The sequence below is a fragment of the Miniopterus schreibersii genome (genome assembly GCF_964146895.1).
Source record: "Miniopterus schreibersii genome assembly, chromosome: 2".
NCBI classification, from domain to species: Eukaryota; Metazoa; Chordata; class Mammalia; order Chiroptera; family Miniopteridae; genus Miniopterus; species Miniopterus schreibersii.
The window spans coordinates 70,641,173-70,658,271 of NC_138102.1; the positions used below are offsets into that span (position 1 = coordinate 70,641,173).

Genomic DNA, 17,099 nt, shown 5'->3' on the forward strand with positions numbered 1-17,099 from the left:
TGAGTATGGGTTAATAAAAAAGAAAGAGAAAAAGCACTGTGCCAGTCTCTGGCTCATTACTGCTTTACTTTCTTCATTCTTATCACTGTTTACAAATATATTATTTCTTTGTCTCTATTATCAACCTGCTCCACTAGAAAGTTATGGGTGATGGGATTAAGAGCCCTATGTCACTCTAGAATCAAGAACAGTGCCTGATACATAGTAGGTGTTCAATAAACATCTACTGAATGGAAATTGATGGCTTACTGTAAAATGTTAAGTGATAAAAGTATGAAATAAAACCATGTATATATAGTATTATCTCAATGTATATGCATGTATATTACATATATACAAAGGAAAAGATGTAGGAGAAAACAAACACATTAATAGTCATGGTTATTTTTGAGTTCTAGAATTATGGCTGACATTGTTAATTTCTTTATTTTCCAATTTTCATATACTGAACTTGTGACTTTTAAAATCTGAAACAAACATAAAGCAGCTCTTTTTTTCTCAAAGAGATTTAAAAAAAATCCTTTTACGATTTTAGGGCTTCTCAAATTTAACATGCATACAAATAACTTAGGGATCTTATTCAAGTGCAATTCCTGATTCAGCAGGTTTAGGCTGGGACCTAGAATCTGCATTTCTAACTAGCTCCCAGGTGGTGCAGATATAGCTGGCCCACAGACCACACACTGATGATAGGGACACAGAGGACTCAGGGTAAGTGGTCTAGGCAATGCCTTATGTGCTAGCAAAGACCTGGTATCTCTCTGAAGTTTGCTTCCTACCACAGACAAACTACTAAAATAGTGTAGAGATCTCCTCATCTACACAGTGATGGCCACAACTATTACTTTCCCCCCAAAATGTAATATGTACCAAACTTCATCTCACTAAAAAAGAAAATCTATCAAGAGAATAAGAATACAAGCCACAGACTGGGAGAAAATATGTGCAAAAGACATAACTGATTAAAAAAAACCTGTTATCCAAAATATACAAAGAATTCTTAAAACTCAACAATAAGAAAATGAACAACTTGATTAAAAAATGAGGAAAAGATCTGAACAGACACCTTACCAAAGCAAATATACAGATGGCAAAGATGCGTATGAAAAGATGCTTAACATCATATATCATTAGGGAATGCAATAAGAATGAAATACGACACACGTATCAGAATGGTCAAAATCCAACACACTGACACCACCAAATACTGGCGAGAACGTGGAGCGACAAGAACTCTCATTCACTGCTGGTGGGAATGCAAAATGCTACAGCCACTTCCAAAGGCAGTTTGGCAGTTTCTTACAAAACCAAACATATTCTTATCCTACAACCCAGCAATTGCACTCCTTGGTTATTTGCCCAAAAGAACTGAAAATGTATATCCATACAAAAACCCGCACATAGATACTTACAGCAGCTTTATAATTGCCAACACGTGGAAGCAACCAAGATGCCCTTCAACAGGTGAATAGATACATAAACTATGGTACATCCAGACAATGGAATACTACTAGTCAGTGCTAAAAAGAAATGACCTATCAAGCCATGAAATGACATGGAGGAAACTTAAATGCATATTACTAAGTGAAAAAAGTCAATCTGAAAAAGCTACATATGGTAGGAGTCCAACTTCTGACATTCTGGGAAAGGACAAACTATGGAGACAGTGTAAAGGTCAGTGGTCGCCAGGGGCTCGGGGGAGGGATGAACAGGTGGAGCACAGAGGATTTCTGGGCAGTGAAATACTCTGTATGATATTATAATGATGAATACATTTCATTATACATTTGTCCAAATCCATAGACTGTCTAACACCAAGAGTGAACCACATGTAAACTATGGACTTTGGGTGATGATGAGTCCATTTAGACTCGTCCATTGTAACAAATGCCCCGCTCTCCTGGGGATGCAGGTAATTCGGGAGGCTATATTTGTGTGGGGCGTAGGGCAGGAAAAATTCGCTCTACTTTCTGCTCAATTTTCCTGTGAATCTAAAACTGGTCTAAAAAATGAAGTCTGTTTTTTAAAAATCTAGTTATAAATATAAAACAACTCTATACTGTGCAGAATCTGTTTTTGTTCCAGGAATGCATTGATCAAGGCAAAGAGTGGATCATGGTAGAAAAAGTATCAGGTTAGGATTCAGCATATGAGAATTCTGGTCTGGGCTCACTTTGGGAAATTATTGGATTCTTTGGGTCTCAGTTGTCCCATCTTCAAAATAAGGGGGCACTGTCAGCGAATGTCTGTTTGAAGTGTAGCAGTCTACATTTAATTAGTAATGAAAATCACCTGTATTAAGAGAAGGATTTCCCAATTAGTTTTTACCCTTCGCCTCTTCCTACTTGTATCACAATGGCAAGCACAGTAATATTTTCTCAAATAACTGGGACTTGGCTCCAATTTATAAGCTTCTAAAAATAAGCTGATTAAGGATGCTAAATAGTGACTTTGAAAAAATATGTCCTTTTCAGTAGTAAATCTATTCCTCAATAATAGAAATAGGTGAATTATTTGCTAAATGCAACAAATTATGGGGGAAATAATTTCTTAGAAAATAGTTCATTCCATGTTTACTTTGACATTAGTCTTAATGCAGTTTATTTTAAGCTAGTTTTTGAGAGACTTGGGTGGATAATTAGTTACAGGAAACTAGCTTTTGCTTTCCGTCATCATCTTTCTGTCCCAACATCCGCATTGAAAAGGAAGCACAAAACATCTAGGACCCAGCAGACATTTCCTTATCTGGGGTTTTGGGGATACTAAGCCTCCTAACCAGCTGTCTGGGATGCTCAGCAATTCATATTGTTCTCCAGATTGGGGTAGAGCCATATCTAAGAAATATTAAGAACAATTATACTAGAAACACTCATGATATTAGAAGTTTTGATAGAGTTCATTATTATTATTATTAATTCTTACTCAAGGATATGTTCACTGATTTGAGAGTGAGAGAGAAAGGGAGATAGAGAGAGAGAGAAACATGGATGTGAGAGAGATATTGACTGGTTGCCTCTGGCGTGGGCCTCCAATCGAGCCTGCAACTGAGGTATGTACGTGCCCTTGGCCAGAATCGAATCCTGGACCCTTCAGTTCGTGGGCCGACCCTCTAGCCACTGAGCCAAACCAGCCAGGGCCAACAAAGTTAACTTTCAAAGATAATTAATTATGAGGCAGCTCTTCAAGACGATAAAGGGAACGGATGTTAATTCCTTATGAGAGCTTTACAAAATCATGCCCTGCTGATATCCACTCCAGGTAAGTATGGAGACTAAGGGCACACAGCAGGGAATTACAGGCCATGTGTCTTGGGGATGGGCAGGGGAAAAGGTAGGAGAGGTGAAGAGCAGCAGAGTCATGACCAAGTGAAGGTCTGTGAAGCAACTAGCCCAACAGCACTGCAGAATTCTTCTTTGGTGTACCTGCTAATAATGAGTAAAAATGATAAAAGGGGGTTGTTTTTAAGGGACCTATTACTGCCTTTGGTAAGGAGGCTACAGAATTATAAAACACTTACTTTTCCCTTAGAATACTGTCTGCTGTCTCTGGATCCACCATCATGTAAGAACCTAGAGATTTTAGGTCTTAATTTTCTTATGCCGATGTTGCTTCTCTTGCTATATATGATTACCATCCCTTAAGGCATTCGTTAGCTAAAGACTCTGTTTCCATTGTGTATGCCAATAAAAGTACTTAGTGAAATCTGGGATGAGAGGAAGGAGGGAAGGGCCAAGCTTTTCCTAATAAATCTGCTACCCCCCTTTTTCTTGGTCAACTTTTTTGGTTTAAGTATGACATACTTGTGAAAAAGTGCATACATCTTAAGTGCAGAGCTCAATGGACTTTAAACGTGAGCACACCCTGTGCCCGCCTGCACCTCACAGCCTGCCAGGGCCTCTTTTGGACTTTACTCTTGCCCTGCCACAGGTAAGGCCCTATTCTCACTTTTATCACCACGGATGAGGTCTGCCTGTTTTTGAACTTCATAAAGCTGGAATCATGTAGTCTTCTGTGTCTGGCTTCTTTGGCTCCCATGTTTCCCGTGAGTCGCCTATGTTGTCCTGAGTAGCAGCACTATTCTCTTTCACTGCTGTGGCAATATTTAGTCGTATGACCTTGTCACAGTGTATTTATCTATTGTACACTGTGCTGAATCCCGCTTGGGGCTATCATGAACACGGCCACCAGGAGCGCTCCTGAACACGCCTCTTGGAGCCGTACGTGTGTGTTTCTGTTGGGTGGAAATCCTGGACACGATCAGCTTTAGGAGATACTGCTGAACAGTTTCCCAAAGTGTTTGTTCCAATTTACACTCCCATGAGCAGTGTACGAGGGTTTCATTTGCTTATCTCCTCACCATCACTTGATATTGGCAGCTGCTTCTTTTCAAAAAAATTTGTCATTCTGATTGGCATACAGTATATTCCCTTCCTTTGTACTTTTATTTATGGATAAATGAATTACTTTTGGTTCTGCTTGTCACTGAGATTTTTAGGAACAAGAACCAGTTTTTGTTTTCGAGAAGTGAAAATATGTACTAGCCTTTTGATCCAGAATTATTGGGCACAAGGACATTTTTATAATAGTAGCACCATTTGTTAGTTTTCACACCTAGGCCACTGGCAAACCCTCTCAACTTACAACAGTGCCTGACCATCTCTTCCTAGCTCTATGCCTCTCCCTAGCCCAGCCGTCCTTTCCTCTCACCTGGACCACTGCAATAGCTGCCTACCAGGCCCCCCTGCTTCAACCCTGGGCCCCTGACATTCCCCTTTCCACATAGTAATCAGAGGAATCTTTATAAAAACATGTCGTATGTGCAAGAAATACATTAAAAATACCAGCATGATTGTTTTTAAGAAGCTGATTGAACTATTATTTCTGTAACTATTTTCAGGAATGAAACAGTATCTGTCTCTTTCGTTTGTAACGTAAATTATCATGCATTTGCTTCCTTCTGTTTCTCTTCTATATCAACTTGATTTCTGTTTAATTTTTGAGATAACATGATGATTTAGGCCCTGTTTTTTAATTATTAAATTCATATGTTTTATATTGAGTATTTTTAAAAAGCAATGTTCTTGATATTTGAGTTTTCTTTCAGCCCTGGCTGGGTAGCTCATTTGGTAGGGCCTTGTCCCTATACGCCAAGGTTGTAGTTCCATCCCCGGCCAGGGCACATGCAAGAAGCAACCAGTGGCTTGGCCAGTGTGGCTCAGTGGTTGAGCATTGACCTATGATCTGGGAGATTGAGGCTTGATTCCCGGTCAGAGCACATGCCCGGCTCAATACCCAGTAGGGGGCATGCAGGAGGCAGCCAATCAATGACTCTCTCTCATCATTGATGTTTCTCTCTCCCTCTCCCTTTCTCTCTCTGAAATCAATAAAAATATATTTTAAAAAAAGAAGCAACCAATGAATGCATAAATAAGTGGAACAACAAATCAATGTTTCTCTCTCTCCCTCCCTCTCACCTTTCCTCTCTCTAAAAGCAAAAAACCCCACAAACATATTTATCACAGTTATTTAGGCCTGATTCTATTTTGTGTTAAACTGTTTTCAATGCTCATTGCTAATCCTTTTATAACACAAGCTTCCCATTCTTAAGGAATTTTGATTCCTCTCTTAATTGACTGGAATATTTATACATATGTGCATATATATGTATGTGTGTGCACGTGTGTATATATATTTAGTTCAAAGTTATTTTCAGGAGTACTTAAGTGACATATATTTTAAGTCTCCGAATATGTGAAAGGGTCTTTCTGTCGCCTTTGTATTTTGGCTGAGTGCAGAATTCTTGGGTCGAAACTCCTCCCCCCACCCCTGCCCTTCAATCCTGCAGACGCTGTGTCACTGTCCTCTGGCATTCAATGTTTCAGGGACAACTAATAAAAGAGTAATTTTTCTTTCTGTGATATTAGCTTGTTTTCTTGTCTGAGTGTTTGCTTTTAGAGTATCTGCTTTGTTTTTGAAATGTTAAAATTCCAGGAAGTTGTGGTGAGGAGCCTATCTCTTTTTATTCATTTTGCCTGGTACTCAGTGAAGTTCTTTGACCCATAGACTCAGGCCTGTCTTCAGCCCAGTACAGTTTTCTTAGGATTCTCATTGTTGTTTGTCCTTTTTGGTGGTCTCTTTGGGAATACTATTGGTTCATTCAGCATATATTTACTGAGCACTTACCATGTGCCAAGTACTGTTCTACTTATCGGGGTGGCTCATGGCTCTGTATGTTAGCTCTCTCGTCTGTTTTTATCCATCAGCTTTTTTATGGTTTTTATCTATTTCCTCCACAACCTGGAACAACGATTCAAGTTTTCCATTCATGTTAGTACTTAGAGATTTAATTGATCTGTTCTTTCTACTTTTAATGTAGACTTCAGTTTGGGCAATGCATTTTTAGATTTCTTGTAACCTTTCCTTATTGCATTCATCTCCTTTATTATTTCTGCTGCCTGCTTAGCCAGATCCTTTTAAATCCATGTCTTATTTCACATACTTTAAGATTCTTTGAATTTTGAGAACCCAAAGCAGATGTTTTCTAAAAATCTGATGTTTTCTGAAGAAAATATTCTAGCCCAGCAGCAGCTTCTATCTCTCCACCTCGAATGCTTCTTAGTCCGTCTCACTGCAGAATAATTTCATAGATCCCATTTTATTTCATTTTCTGGTGTCTTTGAATGATGAGATGGCTGCACAAAACTGTTCAGGAACAGATTAGACACATTTTTCTTGGTTGCATTTACTCTGCACTCTGTTAGAAGTGTCCTTGAAGATTTTGAACTGGTGTTAGCATTTGAACTAAATCTATACCACTAGCCCAAGCCTCGGCGGGGAAGGAGTTGGAACCGTGGACCAGCACAGCGTGAGAACTCATCTCCACAGTGTTCCTTACTTTGTGTGGAAAAGTCATTGCAGTGGGGTCATTTGGCATTTCCTTGATCTAGTCTTCCAGCCAAGTATAAGTTGACGCTGTCTGGCCCCTTTCCCAGTGTTGTTCCCCTTCCAGCTTTCTGCTTGTCGTAGCCACTGCATAAAACCTAGACCTCCCCACCCCTGCCTCCCAAGGCTCCTGCTTTCAAATGCTGCTGCTTGGCGGTGACAACTCAGAGGTGGAGTGGCCTGCTTCTCATCAGCTCCAGGCCTTCCTTCGATTCTCTGCTTTCCAAGTCAGGGATGTGGATGTGATCCGTTGGTCTCATGCACTTATTTGCTAGCAATGCTGTTTCTTAGGAAGGTTTTCGAGCTGTCTTTGGTGCTATCATTCTTAGGAGGCTCATTATGCTATATTTAGCAAAAGTTCTTCAATGCTTCTTGCATGTCACTGGCACCCTTCCTCAAGTTCTTCCATCATATGGGTTTTTCACTGTTTACAGCTTTTACTGTCTTAATCATTCTGATGGTTATTAGGCGAAGACTGAGTTAGACGCCTGTGCTCAAGCAGCCTGGAAGTCAGGACTGTATTTCTAGTCTGTGCTCAGCTGAAGCTGTCTTCGCACGGCCACGATGCCCCGTGCTGAGGGATTGGTGCCAAGGAGGAGTCACGGGCATTTCACCACTTTCCCCTGAGAGGCAGGTGTTCCTGGATGTGGCTGACTCCACCTTCCCTCTCTTTGCTCTCCACTCTTGCCTTAGTCAATGTATCTCTCTTGGCTTTGGCTGTTCCTTTATACAGACGACCATAAAAATACTGTACAGACAGAGGCAGCCCTATTTGGTCCTAACCTTGCTCCTGAACTACAGATTCACATCTTAAATTCTTCAAATATCATGCTTGGCATTTTTGCACAGGTATTCCAGCTGTGAGAAAACAGCATCAAAACCAAACAGTTGTGCCCGGCTTGTGTGGCTCAGCGGTGGAGCATCGCCCTATGAACCAAGCGGTCACCGTTGGATTCCCAGTCAGGGCACAAGCCCAGGGTTTCAGGCTCGATCCCGTCGGGGGCTTGCAGGAGGAGCTGATCAATGACTCTCTCATCATTGATGTTTCTCTCTCTCTCTCCTTCTCCCTCTCTGAAATCAATAAAAACATATTTAAAAAACAAAGAAAAAACCCAAAACAGTTGCTTTCTGCACAGTTTTTCCTCTTCCTGTGTTTCCTAGTTCTGTTTAGGGCTTAAAACCTCACCATCCCCCTCACCCCACATTCAGTCAGTTACAGTCTTTCTGTCCTACCTCCAAACTGTCCCATCCTTTCCATTTATGTTTCAGTTACCTGGATCTGGGTTCCTATCACTCTCATCTGAATAACTGAAGCAGTTTTAGGATTTCATTTCCCCAGCTTCCACATCTTTCTTCTCTGATACTTTCTCCCTCCGGGAATATAAAGCTTCCTAAAGAAGATAAACCCACACCATTCCCTTTCTCAATCACTTCACGCTCCTCGCTGATTACAGGATCCAGTCACCATGATGCTTGAGGCATTCGGGACTGACCTTCTCTCTAGTTTTCTCTCCCATTACCCACTACATCCCCAAGCCCATAACCAAACTCTAGTCTCTTGGACAGTTTGCCATTCTCCAAACGGCCTTACATATAAGTCCTAGTCCTCTGCTTATAGGTTTCTTCTATCTAAGCCAGAGCTATACAAACTGCCTTTGGTGTATGAACACTTGTTACCAGTCCAAGATTAAATAAGTAACAGAAATTGACAGTAAACATCTAGAAACTTGTACGGCAATTTGACAAAGTAATTTTATGTTTGTTGAATCTGATAATGAATAATATGGGCTTGTAGTTTGTATGTTATTTCTATATCATTTTTTTCAGTAATTCACTTCTATTTTTATTTTATAAAAGTTCATAATCAACTGAAAAAAAACCTGGCTACCTCTCCACAGAAGCTCTGGTAAAGACCATCCTTCCACCCCCATCCTTAGAGTTATCAACTGAAACCATGCTCATCTTCCTGGTCGAGTTCAAATGACACTTCCTTTGTGAGTTTCTCCCTAACTGTCCAGCTTAGAAATCGCTTGTACATTTGTCTACATAACCAATAAGCCTAGCACTTTGTTTAGAACCTGTCTATGGTACTTACAATACTGTGTCTTCTATTAGATACACACGTGTCTTCTTCCCTGGGTTCATTGTCGAAGGCAAGAACCCTTAGGTCAAGTATTCAATAAATGTCTATAAGATGAGACACACTTACTGGAGACTAAATAAAAGAAATGGGGAAATGCTTCCCATTCTTTACATATTAGCAAAGTGAGTACTCAGAATAGGGTCGAAGCTCCTTGTCTGGCACCCACACTGGGTGGAATCCTGCTCACACTTGAGACCACAGTGTCATGCCCTTGTCTATGCTGTGCCCACTACTGGGACACTGGTTCCACCCTCTCTGTCTGGTTAATACTCGTGTGCCCTTCAAGACTCAGCTCATGTATCTTTTCCTTCACAATCTATCCTAGCTTCCCTTTCCTCTGGTCTTGCACTGCATTCTGTGCATCCCTCTACCTGGACACCTACCACACGACACTGAGATGATCTGTCCAGGTGCCCATCTTCCTCACCCCTTCAGACTACAATCTTCTTGAGGACAGGGACAATATCTTACTAATCTTTGTGGCCTCAGGCCCATGCACAGTGTGTGTCACATGTCAGTGTTCAAAAACACCTTTTATCTGAACACAAGCTCATTTTGAAGCAATAAAGGAAAAGTAAGAAACATAATTGTTGGTTCTTGGAGCTATCATGCTAGCCAAAGCTATCAGAGAAAGGCTAATTTAATTTAGCCTGAGAATGAAATTACTGATTGTAGATCAGAAAAACAATGGAGAGACGATATAATTAAAATCAGTAGCTTTTTCTAGGAATGGATATTTTATTTTGTTAGGGAATGCTGGAATTAGAGATTCAGATTCTGAATCAAGTATAAGAAGTTATTATAGACTCTATTATACTAATGAGAAAATTCTTGCTGCTGATCCTAAAAGGTCCAATAACCAAGCCTCTGATATTCCATAGAGAATCCAGTCAAGAAGCAAAGGAAAGCCACTGGTGAGAGCTTTCTGAAGTGAGAAGAATAACCTGCTGCAGCAGAGCACGTGCTGAGGCAGAGAGTCACAAGGGGGGCAACATTTCCTGTTCCTCAAACCTCAGCCCAGCCCCCGGGTCAATGCGTGGGCCTGAAGCTGTGCTTTGCAAAGTCATCTCGATGATTTGCTAGTTCCTGGCCAGACTGTACTGGTCACCAAGGAAACACCCATGGTTACTGGGATTACACCGCCACCCAAACAGCTGGAAGTTATTAGTCAATCAGAGACACACAGGACTGGCAGAAGATGTCAAAAATGGGACCAAGTCCAAACCTTCTCATCTGGTTACAATCTAAAGATTCATATTCCAGATGGGGCCCTGTCTGCCCTGACCAGTAGCTGTGTTTTTAGCAAGCGCTCTCTCTCTAAATTGAGGACTGGATGGCCTACCTGAGAATAACAGCTTTGTAGGTTAAAAATAAAAACATTTGAAAATGCTGTGTTGGCATTTTGATAATGATGCAAAATGTCTTATGAGTGTACGTAAGAATTATACTTTTTACAGAACTGCGGAGCTGGAGGGAGATACCAGAGACCCAGCAGATGAAAGGGACCTGAGCTTTGGGCTCGGACACTTCATCCACCAGCCACACCTTTCTAATCTTCAATTCCCTCATTATAAAGCGGGGAACAAAGTATCCATATTTCATAAGATTGTGAGAATTGAGATAACTATATGTTTCAGCTTCCTTATCTATCAAATGTAGAAAATAACCCTTACCGGTTATTGTAAGGATAACTAGCACAGTGAATGTAAAGTACCTGACTGGGCAGCTGGCCTGCGGTCCAGGCACTAGCGAGTACAGTGAAGGTCATGATGACGCCAACTCTGTAGAGAGCGCTACACGCTAGGTGCTGCCTGAAATGGTTTCCATGGATCTTCTGAGTCCATCGTTCTAACTGCCCTGTTCTTCACTGTTCCCATTTTACAGAACCCAGGCTGTTCAGCTCCAGCGCTGGCACTATTAGCCACAGGGCGATGATGATGATGATGATGATGGAGAGCTTGATGCTGATACGTGACGCCTGGCACATGGTTAACTGCTCAACAAATGCTTGGTATTGTTAAAACGCTGATTTATTTGTAAAGGCTTCTAGGGATGGAAGTTCCACATCTATTTTAGGTCCCCTTTCAATAGTAAAATAACTTTTATTCCCTTTCTTATATCTGAAAACTCTTCCTTGTTATTTTTAAAGCCTATTTTTTCTTTTTCAGATTTCTAGGAAAGAAGGGAATATAAACCTTCCTGAAATACTTACTCTATTTAAGAATATTCAGGAAGTTATTTACCCCAGTCCCTTTACATGTTTTTATTGGTGCTGATTTCTTGTTTGCCATCTATTTAATCTTTTTGGTTGCTTTTCCTTGAGTCAGTCCCAGTTTTCTTTCATCTCTCTGTTTGAAAGCTGAAAGCAGAACTGGCACTGTTTTCTGACACTGGTCTTGTCCCTGTGTGTTTAGTGGAAGAGTCCTTCCTGCTGCTAACTCTCCCTCTAGTGTAGGAAGTCACAGTGGTAGGTCTGACTTTTCTCCCTGTGGCTGATCTTGTAAATGTAATCATTTATTTAAAAGGGTTGATCTAAGGATTAAATGTGATGATGCTTGTAAAAGTAACTATAGCATGGTGCCCAATAAATGCCAATCAAGACATTTACTGCCCTAGCTGGTTTGGCTCAGTGGTTAGAGCATCAGCCTTCAGACTGATGGGGCCAGGGTGTGTACAGGAGGCAACTGATCGATGTGTCTCTCTCACACTGATCTCTCTCTCTCTCTCTCCCCCTTTCACTCTCTCTGAAAAAGCAATGGAAAAAATATCCTCAGGTGAGAATTAAAAGAAAAAAAAAGACTTTTACTAATACCAGATAAGGATTCTGATTTCCTCCATTAGAAATGTATTCTTGTGTCCCTTTCTAATACTGTGAATCCTCTAATGGCCATTTGTCCACAGGGTAAAACCCAATGTTATTTGCCTGTTCTCACAGCATCCAGAGCTCTTCACGATCTGGCCCCTACGACTTCGCCAGCCTTCTCCCCTGCCGTCGCCTCCCACCACACACGTCTCCTTGGTCACCCCGAACACCCTGCACTCGTACACACTGTGTCCTATGTCTGGAATTTCCTGACTCCTCAAGCACCTGGGAAATTCCTCAGCATCTTTCAAGAGCAAACTGAAGCACGACATTCTCCGCAAGGCTTCATCATTCACCCCGCGGCATGTGTGAACAACACAAACTCAGGGAGCTGTCTGCTTGTGTGTCTCCCTTAAGTTCCTTCTCTGAGGACAGGGCTTACATTTCATTTTCCTGTCCCTAATGCCTGGTGTGCACAAAGAACTTAAGAAGTGAATGAGTGACTGAATCACATTCATTCTTCAGTCTCAGAACAAGCACCATCTCCCATTACCCTCATCTGCTGTGAACCACTCGCTGTGGTTTCACCCACTGTCTTGCCCTGGAGCTCAGAGCCCACCTAGCAGATGCCCTCAGTGGCCAGAGCAATAAGCACTTGTTAAGTGTGTGCCTATAGGAGAAAATCCAGCCATTTAATTGTGTACATAGTTTGTGTTGTTCACACAGTTTAAACAAAATCTTATGGTATTTTATCCTAAATAACTGTATGTGGATTTTTAAAACGAGCAAGTAACTTAATTCTTACAGTCCCCAGATCTTGAAATTAGGAATTTAGTTAATCATTATAAAGATCTTTCCTCTTGGAAATGATAGAACTTTTCCTAATCTCCTGATGCAGTTTAGATATTTTAAGAAATGAGGCTTTACCAGAGTTTTGGGTTAAGATGGTAGATTAAAACTGCATCACAGAATTTCTTACCCTCAGTACTTAGCAAATAATACCCTCCCCAAAGGAACAATTACAAACAAGCACCCAAGAGGAAAAAGGTATAACTGAAGGTAATCGACGTCAAACATTTCATGGAAAGGACACAGAGGGTTCCAGAGTAGAGTGGAGACACATGTCATGGCCTGGCTCCTAACCCTGTCCCTTTACCCCTGAACAGATCCTGGGCTCACGCTCTCCCTCTCTCTTTCTCACTCAGTAATCCAATCTTACTTAATCTGTGATTTTAGAGAATACTTAGTCCTTCCTTAGTTATCTGTGCTAATTGGTCAGCCACCATTCCAAATGTGAAATCTCCAAATAACAAGTCTTTGCTTAGGACATATTGAAACATCTTAATCGATATTTTCAGGGGCGATAGCAATATTAAGTAGTTCTGGGGCAACTAGTCTGCAAACTTCAAAAAGGTAGGCAATACAGGGTCTAGGGGAGGGCGGGCGGGGAAGCCAGGAGGCACAGAGAAGGGTAGCCCTGGGTGATCCAAATGCTCCTGTCTCTCCAGTCAATGACAGTGAAATGATTTCTAGGAAGACAGTTCTATTTATGAATTTCTAGAAGAGGTGAGATGCTCACAGATCTTATATGTGGGGAATCAGGATGTATGATGCCTTCTGGGGTTGCTGGTCAAATTACTGCTTCCTGGACAGAGGGAGAGGTGAGGTCAAATCTCCCTCCTTGGAGAACTCAACTAAGAAAGCCATGGAGTGACCCACAGCTTTATGCAAATATTTTGGCATTAATATTTTCCTGATCGGTTGATTAGGGTCCAGATAACTTTCTCCAATAGTTTTGGGATCAATTCAGCCTTAGGCCCAGACTATTTTCTTGGCCCATAACTGGGGGCTTACCTGTAAATTATCCAGGATGATTCGGAGGGCGTGCACCTGCCTTCGGACAGCACCTGAAAACCTTTCATACGTTGTAGCATCGTACTCACTCATTTGGATCTCCTTCAGCCTGAAACCAAAGGGGGCAAAGAAGGCAACAGCTGAAAACATGTACTTGGGCCTTTAGTCCCAGGCTTCTATTGAGAGAGCCGCAGCAAACTTCTTGGTCACCCAGGTTGCCTTTGAGGAGAAAAGCAAGTGGCGATGTCTTAGCTAGGAGCTTCAGAGGAGGGGAGTGTCCAGTGGCATGCTAGTAAGTGGTTAACAAGTTGCCCTCCAACACAAAAAAGTCCTGATTTGTAGTATTTGTTCATTTCTGTGGTGTAAATGCCACGATGGATTTCAAGCTGCTAACGATGAGTTCACAAACATTGAGTTAGAAAGAACTGGGCACAACTGGCTGTCACACCGTTGCTATATCCCAAAGATGTGCCTCAATGCTGGCAGCTGGTCAGTCCATGTGGAGGCTCCTAGTTGCTTTTTCAGACCAAGGATGTATACTTGATTGACTAAAATAGTAGTTCAGGCCCAAAGAATGCAATTTAATGGTTGCTATGGAAAACACAAGAGTTTTCTGAAACTGCTGACTATACTTTTAATAGGATAATAGTATTTTAATACCGTGGCTCCGAAATTTCTTCCTCCCAGTACAGTGCTCCTTTTTACCATTTTTCACCATTTGCTTCTGCTGTAGCCCTGCCATGCACTTGGGGTTCCCTAAACACATTACATGCCTGTGCCCGGAGCTCCCACACAGATTTCTCTCCCGCACCAGTGCCCTTTCCCCACCTCCCTGCCTACTAACTCCCACATACTCTTCAAGACTCGAATCGATGATCACCTCCTCTAGGAAGCCTGTTCTGATTTCCCAGGTCTGTCCTCTGTTATTACTTCACACTTATCTCTATCAGAGCACTTACTACCTGTCCTGCCTCTCCACCCAGCATCTATGTTCCTTTTGGTAATGGCTGGGTCTTTCTCATCTTTCTACGTACAGTGCCTAGTATGGTACCTAGCATATGATAGGTATGCTTATTTATTTCAATTCAAAATAAATTGAAATGAATGGCCAAAATATAGATAAGACTCCAAATCATTAAAAACGCAGCATCTTAAACTAATCACACATAGAAAACTCATACACTGAGTGAACCTCTCTTGGGTTTTACAGGGTCATATTCATTATACACTAATTTGATTACATATTTCTATAAATGTAGAGGGTGCTGATACTAGGACACAACCCCGTCCTCTAAAATGCTGCATGTGTATGTGTGTGTGCACGCGTGCAAAGTTAGGGCTATGGGTCCCAGGTGTATAGCTGAAGTTCTTATATAAAGTATATTTTTATCACCTCACGCTGCAGTGAGAATGGTCTCAATTCCTTCCTGTCAGGCCGAGCACTGGGAAAATCCATCCATCACAGGACAGAGCACTTAACCGGAATCACACAGTGTCAGGCCTAGACTACCACAGGGAAGATTTGCAATCCATGCCCTGTCACCCAGCTGGGTTAGTCATTGCCAACTCAGGTTTCAAGACCCAGCTCAAAAGCCACATCCTAGGGAGTCTTGCTTGACTTCTCCAGTGAAGTGATCCTGCCCTTTCACTGTCTCCTACTATAGAACTTACACATTGTATTGCTTTCAGTAGCTATGTTTGTTTCCAACTATCATAGTGTTTCCAAACTTTATTTTCTACAATAATATGCTTTAATACATTGAGATATATTATACACAAATGCATGTGTGTATGTGTTTTTAACTGAACCAAAACTTTAATGAAAAATATGCTTACTACATGTGATACACCCTGATGCTCTCTTCTGTTCCCTTGGGAAAAGAAATATGTCTTATTTTTTCTCTGGACCTGCAGTACCTAGCACAGTGCCTGGCACACAGTAGCACTCAACAAATGCAGTTACATAACACTTTGAAAACACTGACTATCAAAAGATAAATACCTGAAAGTTAAATACTATCTGAATGGTTGTTTCCTGAGGTGACATGCCAAGGTGCCCTTCTAAATTTACTCTCTGTTCGGAAGAATAAAAATGAATATGTGTATAGGACATGACCTCCTGACAATACTTCTTATGTTTAGTTTTGGTAATCTCTTAAAGCTCTCTATAAATTTTCATTAGATTAAGTTACGTCTCAAATATCAAGGCTGACAGAAGCTGGGCACAATGAATATGACAGGATATGCTACCTACGCCTTCCTGCCTAAGAGGCCAATATGCTCTTTCCCAAAGAAGAAAGATCAGTACTTTTCCAAAGAAGGTGAGGAGCCAGGCAGTTGGTAAGTCACCTTGAGCAGAATGTCTTTGTAGAGAGATCAGAATTAGCTCCATTTATAGAGTTACCTCTGGCAAATCATTCTGCACCCAAACACACCACATGCTGTTTTAGTTATGAAGAAATCTGGAAATCATATTCCAGGTTGTGCCCGCTTCCAGAAAGATCACCTACAAGGTGTTCAAAAGTGGTAACAAATTCTGAAAGATGAAGACCGAAGCAGGGGATGGGGAGAGGAAATAGGTAATTTTAGCCTCCGGATCAGACAAGCTTCCCAGTGCTAATACTCTCAAGCCCACTTGCCGAAAATGTGAACTAGCCGAAAATGTGTCTTTCTGCTGCTTTCACCCTGATCAGAACTGCAGGGCACAGCTGCTTCACATCCTAGTAATCTATGTGGACTAGCTGCACTCTGTTGGCACAGCATGCTCTTAAAGGGTATATTTATTGTTATGTAAGAGTCTGGGAATTTAAGTTTTCATTTTACTTTTTCGTGTAGGTCAGCCTTAAATACTATAATTTTGGATCAATTATGAGGAAAACAAACATAAGCTGAGATCCACTGTGTAAGGCTGATTAGTTTTGCAAATGGTAGCTGGTACAGTTTCCACAGCTGGTGCCCACCTTCAATGCTTTTCTAAGTGTGTGAGGTGCCTCACCGTCTGTTTCATTCATGCTTTGTCGGTTTAATGTTTCTGTTCTGCCTCGTGCATGTCGTACGCTTCTCTACCTCTGTTCCTCTTCCTGAGTTAATCCATTTTGATATACAGGAACCGGTATCTAGATGAAATCCAGATGCAAATGAGCGCTCCCCAAATGCTGTGTGGACGATGTCAGCGGTGTTAGGCTCTTCAAGGCGATGTGATGGCCCCTAGGCTGATGGGCAGGCCTGGCTGTCAGGCTGGTTGCAGCCAGACTGAGTTAAGTGTTAAAGGGTCACACCACTACCTGAGCAGCAGGTTCTGGGCATAGGTCTGAGGATATATTATAGAGCAAAGCACTCTGCCCTCAAGGAGCTTAC

The 17,099-nt window shown here is 41.5% G+C and overlaps 1 protein-coding gene across 1 annotated transcript in view; it reads right to left on the bottom strand.

Moving 5' to 3' along the window:
- VWA8 (von Willebrand factor A domain containing 8) overlaps positions 1 to 17,099 on the bottom strand; it is a 331,062-nt gene that overhangs the window by 26,420 nt on the left and 287,543 nt on the right. Inside the window, exon 40 of the mRNA XM_081127980.1 lies at positions 13,743 to 13,851. Coding sequence (XP_080984106.1) covers positions 13,743 to 13,851 — 109 coding nt within the window. The remainder of the gene's footprint in view (positions 1 to 13,742; positions 13,852 to 17,099) is intronic.